The following is an 18,102-nucleotide window of genomic DNA, read 5'->3' as shown; positions in this document are numbered from 1 at the left end:
GAATAATTATAAACCAAGTTTATAAATTACCCTACAGTATACGTGCAAGTGATCACAAACTTAGCTAAACAGCAGCATGCAAGACCACAAGTTTGGATAAAATTGCTGACTCATGGTGTTTTCAAGTTCAAAGCTCAAGGACTTAAATATAACTACCTCTGCTTCTACTCCTGCTTCTGCTTCTGTCCCTGTTTCTTTCCTTACTCCAACTGCGACTCCGACTCCTACTGTAGCTTCGGCTTCTTCCTCTTCTTCTGTTGTATCTGTCCCTGTATGAATCCCTCCTTGGAGGATAGCGGTCGTACTCCCTTTTACGAGAACGATCACTTTTTCTGTCATCACGGTTTCTAAAAGTTAACAGAAACTGTATCATTACTAAATGATTATCTGACTGCACCCTTGACCTCAACGTGTAAGCCTCGGACACACCAAGTAGCCACTGATCAACCTGAAAAGTACTTTTCTAAACCAGCCACAGTCCAAGATTCTTCCTGCTGAATAGGAACTCCACATGGATTTCTGATCAGCTGTTTAAGTTAACATTAAATAGTACACCTTAGCAAAGATGAGTATTTTCATAATTAACACCAGTTTTGATATTTATTATCCAGTAAATTATGCAATATTTTAGATGTACCATTTTAGAAGAAAAATTAACAATATACACTAAACCACAGGCAGCAGGAAGGTTCCATGAACAAGTCAACCTCACCCTTTCTAATTGTGGGAACTGCAAAAGATTTTGGGGAGTGATGGGTGGGAGTGTGAAGAGAGAAAGGTAACAGAAGAATCTATTGATGGGAGTCGGCCCATGCAAGTTACCCCAGCTATCCTATCAGTCTCTGATATGGTCTATTCAGGACAACTGAAACAAAACATTAAACTGTCAAGACACTGCAGCACAGCTGATGCTCAAAATTTTAAAAAAATCATTACTACAAATTACCACCTTTCAAAAAAGCAAATGGACTGAGTTCAAAAGAGTACTGTGCCACAGGGTAAATACTGAGACTTTAACTGAATAAAGTACCATTTCTGAATGTCCCCTGCACTACAAGAACAAACTCCTGGTATGATTTTAGGTTTAAAGATACATGGGCTTGAGGCAAAGCTGCCAATGCTGGAAGCTAGTAGCCATAACTTGAAATAAGCAGTTTGTTTGAATACCAATGTGAAGAATTAGCCAAGAATATCATGGCCATTTATTGAACCATTTTGTTTGAAGCTGATTATTTAAGAAAAAAATCTTTTACTTCAGAATTGTACATTTCAAGACATCACAATATAGAAATACAACTCAGCCTCAGCTTTGATTTGTGAAATTTGATTTAAGAGTCAGATTTAAAAAGCAAGCAGGGCCTGTTGGGACTTGGTGCAGAGAATGAAATTGTTTGGGTTAATAGGCACCTGGCAAAGGCCAATAAAACAAAGTTATGTTTAAGCAGAGTGGCTATCTTGTGAATGGGACAAGGTTAGAATGGGAACAGAATTTTAGACCCAAGCGGCTTCGGCGAAGAGAAGTGGAGACTACAATTAAGTTTATCAGGTTTCTCTTTGTCTATTAGTATCTAGCTACAGTAGTGAGAGTGGATCTCAGGTCAATGGCATGCTCCTCATGCAAGATGTCTGAGTTCTGGGAGACCTCCAGTCTCCTTGATAGCCATGTCTGTGAGAGGTGCACAGCTCCTTAAAAATTGTTAGGGAACTGGAGCTACAGCTGGATGACCTTTGGCTCATTCGGGAGAATGAGAAGGTGATAGATAAGAGTTACAGGGAGGTAGTCACTCCTAAGTTGCAGGAGGCAGGTAGCTGTGTGACTGTCAGGAGAGGGAAAGAGAATGGGCAGTTAGTGCAGAGTTTACTTTTGGCCATTCCTAAATAACAAGGATACTTATTTGGATACTGTGGGGGCATGGGTGGGGAGAGCTGTGTGGCTGGCTATGATCTACCAGGGAAAGGTCACAGTGACCAGGTCTCCAGCACTGAGTCTAGTTCTATAGCTCAGAGGGAAAGGGGATGGGTGGGAAGAAGAGTAGCTCAATGCTGACAAGGGTTCAATAGTTACAGCAAAGAGAGGGGCAATTTTGAGGATGTGAAAAAGACTCCCGAGTGGTGTGTTACCTCCCAGGTGCCAGGATCAGGGATTTCTCCGAATGGGTCAACGACATTCTTAAGGGGAAGGATGAGCAGCCAGAAATCATGATACATATTAGTACCAATGGCAGGAAAAGGAATGAGGTCCTCTAGAGAGAATAGAGGAAGCTAGGTAGGAAGGATAGGCAGTGGAAAGGACATAATTGCAAGCATTTACACAAATTGAAGTGTGTCTATTTTAATGCAAGTAGTATCAGGAACAAGTGCATTAGACTCTGAGCATGGGTCAGTACATGGAACCAAGATATTAGGGCAGTTACAGAGATTTGACTGTCACCAGGACAGGAATGAATGCTGGATGCTCCGAGGTTTAAATGTTTAAAAAGGGACAGAGAGGGAGGTAAAGTAGGTGGGGGAATGGTAATGCTAATCAGGGATATTATCAAAGTTGCAGAAGAGGAATCGAGGATAACTCATCGGGGTGATTGATAAGTTTGTGGCCTAAGGTAGAGGGTGAGTTATTAACTTCAAACTTTCTGCATAATCACTCAGAGTTGACCTGCATGTGCATATAACGAGAGCTGTATAACTCATCTCCTTCTACCTTAGGCTATGAACTTATCAATCACCCCTCATGTGGACACTTTCTGGAGGTCCAAGATCCGTATGCGCCACGACCACTGGACTAAGTGTGTAAATGTAAGAGGGGACTATGTTGAAAAATAAATGTGCAAGGTTTTATAAAATTGACTCCTTCTATCTTAGGCCATGAACTTATCGATCATCCCTCGTACTGAGCAATACACCGCAGAGTAGGCGTGTCCTGCCCTTCGAGCCTCACCAGCCCAGCAACCCCAATTAATCCTAACCTAATCACTGGAAAACTTACAATGACCAATTCATGTACTCTGTACATCTTTGGACTGTGGGAGCAAACTGGAGCACCCGAGGAAAATCCACTCATCTGTGGGAAGGACGTACAAAGACTCCTTGCAGAAAAGCGCTGGAATTGAACTCAGAACTCCAGAACATACGAGATGTAACAGCATCACACACCGCTACGCTATTGTGGTTGTGGTGTATATGGATTTTAGTAAAGCAATGAACAAGGTTCCCCATGGGCGGCTCATTCAGAAAGTCAGAAGGATGAAATCCAGTAAAACTTGCTGCATAGTTTCAGAATTGGCTTGCACACACAAGGTAGAGGGTGGTAGGAGGTGGAGTGTATTGAATGACCAGTGTGTTCTGCAAGGATTTGTTCTGGGATCCCTGCTCTTGGTGTTTTTTATAAATGACTTGGACAAGGAAGTGCAAGAGTGGGTTAGTAAGTCTGCCGATGATATGAAGGTTGGGGTTGTGGATAATGTAGAAGGTTGTTGTAGATTATATTACAATGGAACATTGATACAATGGAGAGCCGGGCTGAAAAATAGTAAAAGGAGTGAAGAGACTCTACAAAAGTGTGAAGAGATTCTCTTTGGGAGGTCAAACCTGAAGACAGGATTCTTAGCAGTGTCGAGAAGCAGAGGAACTTTGGGGTCCATAATCGATGAACCCACAAAGTTGCAGTGTAGGTTGATAAGGTAGTATATGGCGTGTTGCATTCATTAGTTGGAAGACTAAGTTCAAGAGCTGCGAGGTAATGTTGCGGCTTCATAAAACTCTGGTTAGATCATACTTGGAAAATTGTGTTTAGTTTTGGTCTCTTCATTATAAGAAGGATGTGGAAGCTTTACAAAGGATGCAAAGGAGATATACCAGGAGGCTGCCTGTTTTAAAAAGCACATCCTGTGAGGACAGGTTGAGTGAGCCAAGCCTTTTTTTCATTGAAGCGAAGGAACAAGACGAGAGGTCGCTTTATAGAGGTGTACAAGAAGAAACAGATAGTGCGGGACAGCCAATCACAAACAAGATAAAATCTGCAGATGCTAGAAATCTGAGCAACACATAAAATGCTGGAGTAACTCAGTAGGACAGGGAGCATCTAGGACAAGACTTACTGTTGAACCGTTGACTTACTTTTGTCCTAGATGCTCCCTGGCCTGCCGAGTTCCTCCAGCATTTTATGTGTGTAGTGCAGACAGCCAGAGAATTTTTCCCAGGGCAGAAATGGCAAATACAAGGGGGCTTAACTTCAAGGTGTTTGGAGAATAATGGATAATATCAGAGGCATATCAGAGGTAGTTTTTTTGTTTCACAGAGTAGTTTTACGTATAGAATATGCTGCCAGGGGTGGTGGTAGAGGCAGATAAATTACATACATTTAACAGACTTGGAGATAGGCACAATCAAAGAAAAAGGGAGGGTTACGTGGGAAGCAATAGTTAGACTGATTTTAAAGTTAAAGGATCAGCACAACATTGTGAGCCAAAGGGTCTGTCCTGTGCTGTACTGTGTTCTAGACAAGGCTATTTAATATTTAATTTAGAAATATAAGCATTCTGCCACTAAGAAATAAATAGTGCAAACCTAATCCATAACATTACACAGGCAAATCTAGGCCATTTCTTTTGATTGATGCATACTTCACTATCCAAAAGAAGCACATTTTCCATTGTTTCTGTGTACACCACTACTCAGGCATTCATTAATTTGTTCTGATCCAATCATGGGAAGGATATTATTAAGTTTCAAGAGCAAACGGATCTGAATATTATTCAAACTGAATTTCTGAATGTTCCAAAGGGAGGCAATAAATTTTTGAATTGTCAGTACTGGTTACCTTGAAAGAAAATAGGGACAGACACATTAAAGAACATCTTGCAATGCCATGCATTGGAAGCAGCATAATGATCCAGTAAAAAAGCTGCTGTCTCATAGCTTCAGTGATCTGAGTTCAACTCAGATCTCTGTTCCTGCCTATTTTGATCTACATGATCTCCCTCCAGCAGAGTGGGTTTCTTCCAGGTGCTCTGGTTCCCCTAGATCACATGTCAAACCATGAGATTTAGTTAGTTAATTGAACACTTTGTACAGCCTGTAGCACATACAGATGGACTGTAGAAACTAGAAGAAATTTGATGGACATGTGGAGAAAATAACAAGAGTTAGTATAGGGTCAGTGTATAATTGAGTGTTTGATGTATGGCACAGACTCTGTTGACCAAAGTGGCTGTTTCTGTGCTGTATCTTTCTCTATAACTTAGTGCATACATACCATAGCACTTGCTTTCATTTTTAAAAAATCTAGAAATTCCTCTCTTGACTGCGTTTTGTTTCTACTATATTTCAAATCATAAAAAATGCCAGAGCTTACCTGAACCTCTAAAACAAATCATTTTCTTTAAAACACTATGTCCAAAGTTTTTCTCAATTTCATGTACATCAACCAACCGAAACCAACTACATTGCTTCAATCTCTAATTAAAACACTTTTTTTAAAAACCAGTGATATTTTTGGAGGAATGCTAACTTGGCATGATAATGAATCAACTATGTAGTCAAAAAAAGTAAAAATGAAAGAACTGAAGCTGGTGCACAATGATAAACAAAATTCAAGATAAAAAGCAACCATAAGTAAGGCAAGATCCACAAGTACCTTGAAATAAATGTTTGAGGCTTTAGGGGTTCAACATGGTAATAAAATGGTGTTTAAGATCAAGACAGCTGGAAAATACTGACAGTCACAAGAAGATTTTCTTTAAAATACAACTTCAATAGCACAATTACCGGTTGTCTCTGTATCTTGATCCTGATTGTAGTGGGCTGTGATTCAACCGTCTTGGAAATTTTTTGTCACGGTCATCATCTTCTTTACTTCCCTGTAAAAGAAGTAGTGATTATTAACAATGAATACAAGAAAGTCTAAACAATTGTACAGAAATTCAATTGGAGAACTACAGTACCATACACAAAATGCTGAAAGAATTCAGCAGATCAAGCAGCATCTATGGAGAGGAATAAACAGTTGATGGTTTGGGTTCAGACCCTTCATCAAATCTTGATGAAGGGCTTTCGCCCAAAGCGTCAACGGTCTATTCCTCTCCAAAGATACTGCCTGACCTGCTGAGTTCCTCCAGCATTTTGTGTGCATTACTCTGGATTTCCAGCATCTGCAGAATCTCGTGTTTATCAAAGAACCAGATTAAACTTACCTCTTCTTTTCTATCTTCTCGTTCTTGCCGTACCGGCTCAGATTTTACATTCACAGATGACAATTGCTCAAACTGAGGTAGGTAACTCTTTGCAGTTATAGCATCAAAAAGTTTTTCTACGAAAGTATGCGTGTCTGCAAAATAATTCAACATTGTTGTAATTCAACCTTAAATGCTGACCAAAATCTGGTTTTTATGCTAAATTAAAATATTACAATCATATTACAACTTGGAATTCTAACTCCTTAAACTAGATTTAAAAGTTATTGAACTGTTTCTACTGTTATGTAATTCAAGTGTTGATTTACACAGTAAAGTTCAAGTCAAATTTTAAGTTCTCAAATATATTATTCTTCAATTGCTTTATAAGGCAGCTGTTGACTTTTTTTAAAAACTCAACAAATATACAAATAGATAAACAGGTCATTTGCCATACTTGGTTCAACTGATAAATTCTTGTATCAGTCAGAATTTAAATTCAACTAATCAATTAAATCTGGAATTAAAAAGCTAGTATTAGTTACTGTGCCAATGAAATTACTGAATTCTCATTTAACCCTACAAGTAAATAGGGCTCACTCTTTTGGTCTATCTTCTCAGATGTCAGGCCCAATGATATTGTTAACTTATAAATACCATGTTTGTTCATAGTGTTCATACCCCCTGAATGAATAAAAACACTCATCCATTCAACACCAACTCCCACTGGGCTGACATTCTAGATGCCGTTCTTGAGGAATGTTGCCCAAATGGAGGCAGTGTCTTTTTGACAATGTTAAATTAATATTCTTTTCTGACCTCACAAGTCAATACTAAGATTCGAATGGCACTCGCCAAAGAAGAACTGGAAAGGTTCAAGTAAAATCCATTCATATAGAACTCCTTCCCCACTTCCCATTACTAGTATCAGCCCCTATAACCTGAAAGCATTTTTCCCACACTATTCTTTGAACCAACCATTCAAACTTTCTGATTTTACTGATTCTACACCAACCTGCACAGGCTCTGGTGGTATTCCAGATTATTACTGTTGAGATTCTGTCTATTAATTTCGACCCTAACTATATATGTACATGCACCAGAACTCAACTTCTTTATCTAATCTTTGTTGTTGGTTCCCTGATGATGCAACAACTGTATTCTTCCCTTCCACGACAAATCACTCTTCGGCACAAAGATGTCCTTAACTCTGGTGGCAGACAGGCAACCATCCATAACTTAGGGATTTACATTTGGTCTTTCAGGCAAAAGCTTCTGTCCCACCAAATGTCTTTGCAGGAATCACTACCATGCTCTTTTTCATTCCACCAACTTGAATGGCCCCGTAAAACACAGGGCTGAGGGTCAGTCTGCTCATGCTCTCAACAGTCTCTACCATTGCTCCATCTACTGCAAGTATGTGTCCAGTAAAACCTTAATAATATAAGCGTCCAAGGTTAAGAAGTTCCAGTGGTTTGGCATCTGGTTTATTTAATAGTTCTTTTTAGCATGTCACACCAGACAGTCAACCATTCTTGTCTGGTGCATGGTGTCAAGATTGGTCTCCTTTTGGATTAACCGGGTCACGATATTTAAGTTCTTGACTCAACCCTTTTTTTTTTAATGAGGCCAAGTATGCTCTGGAGTGGCCCGACTTGGATTCCAACTTGGGAGCCTTCACTCCGGAGTCCAGCGCTGATACCATTGCGTCACCAGCTGGCCTTATTTAATAGTACACCAAGTACTTGTTATGCACAAACCTACTATCTGGGATCTATGTAAGCATGAGGTTGATCGTGTATTACTAGAAGTATGGGCTGGGAGTGAATTAGGAACATTAGGTGTCAGGAATATGGGTAGGTTTGCAGCTCAAGCTGACGTCCAGACAGCTTTTCATTTTCACTTTGTATGTATCAATTTGGCAAGACAAGACCTTGATCATGTACTAAGCCGATATCCCCATTAATTCAAGTTGAAACTCAATAAAGTTTCCCCATGCTCCCTTTATAATCAGTTGGAAGCGGTTTCCTGGTCCATTTAAACTCATTGGGCTCACAAAAGAATTATTACACTGCTCTGCAATGTAAAATCAAAAGTAAAATATATTGAGGTAATTGGGAATAACATCCAATAATTCAGAAAATTTAATAGTCTGGCACCGAAGTACCTATTTGGATTACAGGATTTTTAGAGCCTGGATCTGTAGATTAGAGGGGCTGGATCAAAGGTTCTTCTAACATTATTTTAAGGATTCCTCTGGCAACCTTGCTTCTATTGACAATACACAAAAAAATGGTGGAGGAACTCAGCAAGTCAGACAGCATATATGAAAGAGAATACGCAGTCAGTATTTCAAACCGAAGCTCCTTAAGGTTGTTATAGCTGGGGGAGGCAGTGGAATAAGCTCCCACTATCTATTAAATGCTCCCCAACTGCGAGTGTCTCAAATAGCCTCCAACAACCAAGTCCAGTTTCTGGCCTTCACACGTGGCTTAACTACTAAGCCCAGTGGAACCATTTCTATTGACAGAAGGGGGAAAGGTGGGCTTCTGGTGCCTTAAAACTGGTTGGTTCAGGCAGATGGAGCTCGTCGGCTGTGACTTGCAGTTAAAGAAAACTCTGAACTCAAACATCCTCTGCCTTGCAGCTATACCACTCATGGGAAAGGCTTCTGGAGTAAACTCTGAGGAAAAATCTGGAGCTGGAGTCCCTTAGATAAGTTCTACGTTGAATTCAATGCTGACTAACAAATCCTGTAATGCTGCTGGTGCATTACTGTACTGGTTTCTGTTGTTACTTTGGATTCATCAGTTGCTTGAAGAGGGGGATACTACTAATGGACAAGAAATGCTCTCCATATTGTACTGCCTAATGACATCTGGGACGTAACATTCACGGTCGACCCCGACCAACGGAGGGCCTCAATTCAGAATCTGATATGACAGGGCAGTGTAGAAAGGGAAGGAGGAGTAAGAGGGCAACACAGAGGGGAGTAGTATGTTGTTCAGAATTTCAGCATCTGCAGAATTTCTTTGGTCTCTCACTTGCATTCACATCCTTTCTCCTCCTGAATGACTAGCTCTACAGTAAGGGAGGTGAAAGTGCTTTGGTAACTTGTCCCTAATCTCAGGCCAGTGGAAGAGTTGAGTACTGTAACCAATAGAATCAGAATCAGGTTTCTTATCACCAGCATGTGTCATGAAATTTGTTATCTTAGTAGCAGCAGTTCAATGCAATATATAATATAGAAGAAAACAAAAACAAAATATCTTATTCAGTATACTTTATACAGTGTAGGCCTCCGTTAGTCTCGATAGAGCATGGATTTGCTCCTTGGAAAGTTTCCAGGGCACAAGTCTGGGCAAGGTTTTTTTTTAATATGGAAAAACCGGCAACTGCCCAAGCTACAAGTCTCACCTCTCCACGCCACCTATGTTGTCCAAGAGAAGGGCATTAGATTCTACAGTGTACATATATTGAAAAGATTAAAAATCATGCAAAAACGAAACCAGAAATACTATATTTTTTTTTAAAAAGTGAGGTAGTGTCCAAGGATTTGATGTCCATTTAAGAATCGGATGGCAGAGGGGAAGAAGTTGTTCCTGAATCACTAAGTGTGTGCCTTCAGGCTTCTGTACCTCCTACCTGATGGTAACAGTGAGAAAAGGGCATGCCCTGGGTGCTGGAGGTCCTTAATAATGGACGCTGCCTTTCTGAGACACCACTTCCTGAAGACGTCCTGGGTACTTTGTAGGTTAGTACCCAAGATGGAGATGACTAAGTTTACAACTCTCTGCAGCTTCTTTCGGTACTGTGCAGAGTCCCCTCCTTACTAAACAGTGATGCAGCCTGTCAGAATGCTCTCAATGGTACATTTATATTAGTTTTTGTGTGTATTTGATGACATACCAAATCTCTTCAAACTCCCAATTAACTATAGCCGCTGTCTTCCCTTCTTTATAAGTATCAGTATGTTGGGACCAGGTTAGATCCTCAGAGATCGTGACACCGAGGAAACTGAAGCTGCTCACTCTCTCTACTTCTGATCCCTCTAGGAGGATTGGTATGTGCTAGAAACATAGAAAACCTACAGCACAATACAGGCCCTTCGGCCCACAAATTTGTGCCTAACATTTCCCTACCTTAGAAATTACTAAGCTTACCTATAGCCCTCTATTTTTCTAAGCTCCATGTACCTATCCAAAAGTCTCTTAAAAGGCCCTATCGTATCCGCCTCCAGCACCGTTGCTGGCAGCATATTCCACGCACCCACCACTCTGAGTAAAAAACACACCCAACATCTCCTCTGTACCTACTCCCCAGCACCTTAAACCCATGTCCTCTTGTGGCAACCAATTTCAGCCCTGAAAAAAAGCCTCTGACCTATCCACACAATCAATGCCTCTCATCATCTTATATACCTGTATCAGGTCACCTCTCATCCTCCGTCACTCCAAGGAGAAAAGTCGAGTTCACTCAACCTATTCTCATAAGGGATGCTCCCCAATCCAGGTAACATCCTTGTAAATCTCCTCTGCATCCTTTCTATGGCTTCCACATCCTTCCTGTACTGAGGTGACCAGAACTGAGCACAGTACTCCAAGTGGGGTCTAACCAGAGTCCTAAATAGCTGCAACATTACCTCTCGGCTCCTAAGTTAAATTCCACGATTGATGAAGGCTAATACACTGTATGCCTTCTTAACTAGAGTCAACACACAGCTGCTTTGAGCGTCCTATGGACTTGGATCCCAAGATCCGTCTGATCCTCCACACTGCCAAGAGTCTTATCATTAATACTATAATCTGCTATCATATTTGACCTACCAAAATGAACCACTTCTCACTTATCTGGGTTGAACTCCATCTGTCACTTCTCAGCCCAGTTTTGTATCCTATCAATGTCCCGCGGTAACCTCTGACAGCCCTCAACACTATCCACAACACCTCCAAACTTTGTGTCATCAGCAAACTTACTAACACATCCTTCCATTTCCTCATCCAAATCATTTATAAAAATCACAAAGAGTAAGGGTCCCAGAACAGATCCCTGAGGCACTCCACTGGTGACCGACCTCCATGCAGAATATGACCCGTCTACAACCACTCTTGCCCTTCTGTGGACAAGCCAGTTCTGGATCCACAAAGCAATGTCCCCTTGGATCCCATGCCTCCTTACTTTCTCAATAAGCCTTGCATGGGGTACCTTATCAAATTCCTTGCTGAAATCCATATACACTACATCGACTGCTATACCTTCATCACTGTGCTTAGTCACGTCCTCAGAAAATTCAATCAGGCTCTTAAGGCACTACCTGCCCTTGACAAAGCCATGCTGACTATTCCTAATCATATTATACCTCTCCAAATGTTCATAAATCCTGCCTCTCAGGATCTTCTCCATGAACGTACCAACCACTGAGGTAAGACGTACTAGTCTATAATTTCCTGGGCTGTCTCGACTCCCTTTCTTGAATAAAGGAACAACATCTGCTACCCTCCAAAACCTCTCCCATCCCCATTGATGATGCAAAGATCATCGCCAGAGGCTCAGCAATCTCCTCCCTCGCCTCCCACTGTAGTACATTTCATCTGGTCCCAGTGACTTATCCAACTTGATGTTTTCCAAATGCTCCAGCACATCCTCCTTCTTAATATCTACATGCTCAAGCTTTTCAGTCTGCTGCAAGTCATCACTATAATCACCAAGATCCTTTCCATAGTGAATACTGAAGTATTAAGTATCTGCTATTTCCTCTGGTTCCATGTACACTTTCCCAATGTCACACTTGATAAGTCCTATTAATTCACGTCTTATCCTCTTGCTCTTCACATACTTGTAGAATGCCTCGGGGTTTTCCTTAATCCTGCCTGCCAAGGCCTTCTCATGGCCCCTTCTGGCTCTCCTAATTTCCTTCTTAAGCTCCTTCCTGTTAGCCTTATAATCTTCTAGACCTCCAACATTACCTAGCTCTCTGAACCTTTTGTAAGCTTTCCTTTTCTTCTTGACTAGATTTTACAGCCTTTGTACACCACGGTTCCTTTACCCTATCATAACTTCTCCGTCTCATTGGAACATACCCATGCAGAACTCCACAAAAATATCCCCTGAACACTTGCCACATTTCTTCCATACTTTTCCCTGAGAACATCTGTTTCCAATTTATACTTGTGCGTACGGGCTACGCCACAGCCTACGCTGTAGCCCTGGTTTTCACTTCTGCGTTGCTCTACGCTGTAGCGAGCGTGTGTTTGTGTGCGCCAAAACGCTAGGTGGCAGTGGGGTTTCTATGCCACTGTGTTGAGTTTCTTCGTGAGAGACATGGACGAGGAAATGCATTTCAAACATTTTCGCATGTCAGCAGGTAGATTTGACAATTTGGTTTATCTATTTCGTATCAGCCTACAAACATGACGGAGAAGCAGCAACCGGAAATGCGATGCTACCAAGCGGAAAATCACAGTTGTTGCCATCTGCGTCGCCATGACGTGCAAGTAACTTTTCAGGAGAGGTGCACGTCACCCTACTGCATAGGGTATAGAACAGGTATGGCGTAGGGTACACAACACCTACGGCATAGATGCGACGCAGAAGTATAAATCAGCCTTAAGCTTCTAATTTCCTGCCTGACAGCCTGGTAATTCCCCTTACTCCAATTAAATGCTTTTCCAACTTATCTGTTCGAATCTCTCTCCAATGCTATTGCAAAGGAGATAGAATTATGATCACTATCTCCAAAATGCTCTCCCACTGAGAGATCTGACACCTGACCAGGTTCATTTCCCAATATCAAATCAAGTACAGCCTCTCCTCCTGTAGGTTTCAAGGCGAACATAGAAGGCAATGAGTTCATCTGGCAGCAAAGCATCGCTGCCAATCATGCTATCAGGTTTTCCTCTGTAGGAAGTAACGTCTTGCAAGCCCAGCCAAAGTTGTTGTGCATCCGATGTCGCCTCCAACCTCATTCGAAATACCACCATCAGGAACACTTACCGTGCCACCCCATGCAAACACTTTGGAAAGTCTGATCACCTGGAAGTACCACTACTCCCAATGTATAGACAGAGACTAAAGACTGCAGCATCAGTGATGACCAAGATATGGTCAAGGGAGGCGAAAGAGTGCTTACAGGACTGCTTTGAGTCAGTGAACTGGACAATATGCAGGGAGGCATCTTTGAGTCTGTATGAATATGCACAGTTTTCACCTACTTCATCAAGACCTGTGGGATGAGTGTGTGCCTTCAAGAACACCTGGACATAACCAAAGCAAAAGTCGTCAAACCAGGAATTTTGTAGATTGTGAGACTGCTTCGCAGAGCACCTACACCCCAGTGGCCTGAAACGTGGGATCTCCCAGTGACAATCCATTTTAATTCCACCCAGTCCCATTCTGACATGCCAGTCCATGGCCACCTCTACTGTTGCGATGAGTCCATACTCAGGTTGGAGGAGCAACATCTTACATTCCGTATGAGTAGCCTCCAACCTGATGGTATGAACATCGATTTCCTGAATTTTTGGTTATGCCCCCCCCCCACTATTCCCCACGCCGTTTTTCCCTCTCACCTTATCTCCTCACCTGTCGAACCCCTCCCTCTGGTGTTCCCGCCCACTTTTCTTTCTTCCATAGACTGTCCTCTCCTATCAGATTCTCCCTCCTCCAGCTTGTATCTCTTTGGCCAACTTTCCACTTTCTAACTCTTTACTTCATCCTTCCTCCTTTCCTCGTTTCACCCATCACCTTGTGTTTCTTTCCCCTTCTTACTCTGACTTCTCACCTCCCCCCCCACTTTCTTACACTTTTTTCCCCTCTAGTCCTGATGAAGGGCCTCAGCCTAAAACGTCGACTGTTCTCTATTCCATAGATGCTGCCTGGCCTGCTGAGTTCCTCCAGCATTTTCTGTGTGTTTCATATTCTGCTGAAGGATAGTTTGGTGACATTCAGAACTATACAACCTATGGAAGGCTATTTTAAAAGTGAAAAACACTTCCAATTGAGATTAGAGACAGAATTGGATGCACAGCAGCTCTGGCAGGGCTTGTAGGCCATTACTTCCTACAAACCTAACATCATGAATGTCAGTGCTGCTTCACTCCCAGATTAGCTCAACCCTTTTCTGCATGCTTTTAAAGGGGGAATGAAACTACACCTTCAATTCTCAGCGGCATCTGGTGACTCAAGTGATTGCTGTCTTGGAGGCCGACATCAGAAAATCTTTCTGGAGGGTGAAACTGCACAAGGCATCAGGCACTGACAGTGTAACTAGTAGGGCTCTGAAAAACTGTGTCAACTATCTGCAAGGAGTGCTCATGGACATCTTCAAACCATCACTATTGCAGTTGGAGGTTCCCACCTGCTTAAAATGTGCAGGATGAGCTGCCTTGGCGACTATCATCCACTGGCACCTACCTATACTGTGATAAAGTGCTTTGAGAAGTTGGTCATGGCTAGAACCAACTCCTGCCAAAGAAAGGGCCTGGACCCGCTGCAATTTGCCCATCACCACAATAGATCTACAGCGGATGCCATCTCACTAGCTCTCTCCTTGGCCTTGGATCACCAGGACAACAGTAATACCTACATCAGGTTGCTGTTTATTGATTACAGCTTAGCATTCAACACAATTATACTCTCAATTTTAATCAACATGCTCCAAAGCCCAGGCCTCTGTATCTCTCTCTGCACCTGGATCCTTGACTTCTTCACCAAGAGAACACAGTCTGTGCAAAGCACAAATAACATGTCCTCCTTGCTGACAAACAACACAGGCACACCTCAAGAATGCATGCTTAGTCTACTGCGCTACTCTTTCTCCATCCACGACTGTATGGCTCGGCACAGCTCAAAAACAACCTATAAATCTGCCACCGACACAACTATTGTTGGCAGAATTTCAGATGGTGATGAACAGGTGTACAGGAACTAGACAGATTAGCTGGTTGAGTGGTGGTATAACAACAACCTTGCACTCAATGTTAATAAGACCAAGGAACTGATTGTGAACTTCAGGAAGTAGTCGTCAAGGGAAGACAGAAAATCCTCATCAAGGGAATCAGCAGTGGAAAGGGTGAGCAGATTCAAGTACCTGGGTATCAACATCTCTGAAGATCTATTCTGGGCCCAACATACTGATATAAATACAAAGACGGCATGATATCAGCTATATTTCATTAGGGGTTTGAGGGGAATTGTGAAAGGCACTCAGAAATTTCTACAGATGTATCGTACAGAGAATTCCAAATGGTTGCTCACAGTCTGGTACAGAAGGACCATTGCATAGGATCAGAAAAGCTGCATAAAGATATAAACTCAGCCCACTCTATCATGGACATTAGCCTGCCCAGTATCCAGGACACCTTCAGAAGTGTCATGCCTCACAAAGCTGGCAACCAACATTAAGAAACCCAATCACCCTTGACATGTCCTCGTCTCACTGCTACTATCATGGAGGTGGTATAAGAATCTGAAAATACACACTCAATGCTTCAGAAACAGCTTCTACCCCTCTGCCATCCGATTTCTGAATGGACAATGAATACCTCATACCTTTTTCCTCTTTTGCACTAGTTTAATTTTTTTATATACTGTACACTTCTGATTGTAATGTATAGTTTTATTATGTATTGCAATGTACTACTGCTGCAAAATAATAAATTTCATGACATATGCCAGTGATATTAAAAGCCGAGCTGATTCTGACTTGATGCACTTTTTAAGCTCCACCTCAAACATATGATACATAGATCCTCCAGTCAATGCAATCTAGTGACTACACAAATGCAATATTTACCAAGGTCCCAAGGTCATAATAACAGTTACAGTGGCAAATGTGTACTGTCCTCAAGTACAATACATTCTGTTTCAACACTGGGTTATTAGATAAAGTAATCTAATAACAGCAAAAACTCAACAAGAAATCAGAATAAATATCTATTTCTCAAAACCACAATAACTTAAATGAGAGGTTCCCAACCTGGGGGTCTATGGATAAAAAAGGTTGGGAACTCCTGACTTTAAAATATTCCACAAATATTTTTGTGACCTGTGAATTGGAGAATTTATCAAAATTGTCCATAAAATGTGTACATTGAGGCTTTGTTTTTAGGCTTTGATTCAAAAAGACTAGTACAAGCAGTACAGATATTTCATCTTCCTAATCCAGTCACATTATCTTCCTTGGATATACAATTCTTCAACTGAAGTAAAGGACCAAGATTTGGTAACCTGAACACAAAATTGTATCACAAACATATATCTTTCTAGAATTGAACTAAACCTGCCTTTAAGTGGCTTTGGTATTCAATCACCTACATTGTTATTGTTCTGAAATAAATGTTTTTTATCAGCCCTGGTACAGAAAATAATTGTAGAGTCCTGATGGAACACCATGATAAACTAGAAAACATTCAAAGAAATCCATTTTACCCAGATGATAGTTTGAGACGAAATTGAACACCCTAAAAGGACAGTGGTAGATAGAATTCACTTAATCCCACGAATATTGAGAAATATTTGTAGCAGCACTTGGTATTCTAAATTTAAAGGGAAATGAGATGTAGCAGTAGGCTAACTAGCTCTATGACAGCTGGAATGGACATTATAGATGAAGTTACACAGCATTCTATGACTGAAAGCAGTTTATGGAGAAGTGAATTCATCTCCCTCATCCATCCTTGCTCAAAGAAAGATGCAACCATCAACCGAGTAAATGCAGGGCCAGTCAGTGTAACACTGGTGGTGAGGATGTCAGTAGAAATGACAAACAAGATCCTCCACTTCTTAATTCAGGTTATTCAGGAAAGATTTCACAGAACAGTCTCAGCAATAAGGGACATTGCTTCCATTGAGGAACTGGGAAAGCTGTGACTGTTCTCCCTATAGTAGAGAAGGTAAAGAATGGACAGAATGGAAGTGTTCAAAATTATCAATAAAGAAAAACTACAGTCCAAAAGTTGAAGAACCAGAAGACAAAACATGAAGGTGTGTTAGCATAGATTGAAAGCTAGTTATCACATAGAAAACAAAGTGTGAGAACAAGAGGGTTCTTTTCAGGGTGTCGGGATGTAACCCAGGATCAGTTCTTGGCCAACAATTGTCTACTATTTACATTAATGATCTGGAGGAGAAATGAAATGCACAGACTTCCAAATGTGCCAATAATACACAAATAGGTTGCAGGGCAAGTTGGGATCAAGATTTTGCAATTCTGCAGAGAAACATAAGAGTGTGTGAAAACCTAGTGAATACAACTGAATGTGAACAAGTACTGTGTCATACAATTTATTAAGAATCAAACAGCAAATTATCTGAATACAGAGACTACAAATGTATGAAGCTTGGACGGAGGAAATAATATGTTTCAGTGCATGAAACACGAAAATTAACAAGCAGATCCAATAAGTCGTTATGGTGGCAGATGGCATGTTATGAATGGGGTGAGGCATTTTAAGTTTAAGAAAACCCAGAACACATTTTATTGAACTCCAAAACCTACACTCAAAAATGCACTAAAAATCTTTACATCTTTACATAAGAGTCATCATGTCAGACCTGCCTCTTAAAGTGAAACCCAAACTCAATGTCATACAAGCCACCAGGCTCGGGACCTGTGTTCCATGGGTGGAGGAACAGCAGGTGCCTCTGGCTGGAGGTGTGTTGACATGACAGTGGCATACTCCAAATCTGAGTGTGCTGGTTTAAGGTGATCTACTGAAATATGTTCAGGTTCAAAGGATCAAAGCTACAATTTAACATCAGAGAAATGTATACAATATACATCCTGAAATGCTTTTTCTTTGCAACTATCCATGAAAACAGAGCAGTGCCCCAAAGAATGAACGACAGTTAAATGTTAGAATACTTCCCCCCCCCCAGCTCCCACCCTGTGCGTAAGCAACAGCGAGCAACAATCTCCCCTCCCCACCATGCGCAA

General features: G+C 41.4%; 1 protein-coding gene across 7 annotated transcripts in view; it reads right to left on the bottom strand.

Moving 5' to 3' along the window:
• Positions 1 to 18,102, bottom strand: part of rbm26 (RNA binding motif protein 26) — a 158,434-nt gene that overhangs the window by 94,933 nt on the left and 45,399 nt on the right. For all 7 annotated transcript variants that reach the window (XR_012096112.1, XM_073027487.1, XM_073027470.1 and 4 more), the window contains 3 exons: positions 6,189 to 6,322; positions 5,764 to 5,855; positions 157 to 347 (listed from right to left, as the gene is read on the bottom strand). Coding sequence is in view for 6 of the 7 variants with exons in the window: in XM_073027487.1 (XP_072883588.1) it covers positions 157 to 347; positions 5,764 to 5,855; positions 6,189 to 6,322 (417 nt within the window). In the remaining variant the exon portion in view is untranslated. The remainder of the gene's footprint in view (positions 1 to 156; positions 348 to 5,763; positions 5,856 to 6,188; positions 6,323 to 18,102) is intronic.

The sequence above is a fragment of the Hemitrygon akajei genome, chromosome 2, assembly GCF_048418815.1.
Source record: "Hemitrygon akajei chromosome 2, sHemAka1.3, whole genome shotgun sequence".
Classification (NCBI taxonomy): domain Eukaryota; kingdom Metazoa; phylum Chordata; class Chondrichthyes; order Myliobatiformes; family Dasyatidae; genus Hemitrygon; species Hemitrygon akajei.
The sequence above is the reverse complement of the archived record's forward strand: the minus strand, read 5'-3'. Positions and strand labels throughout refer to the sequence as shown.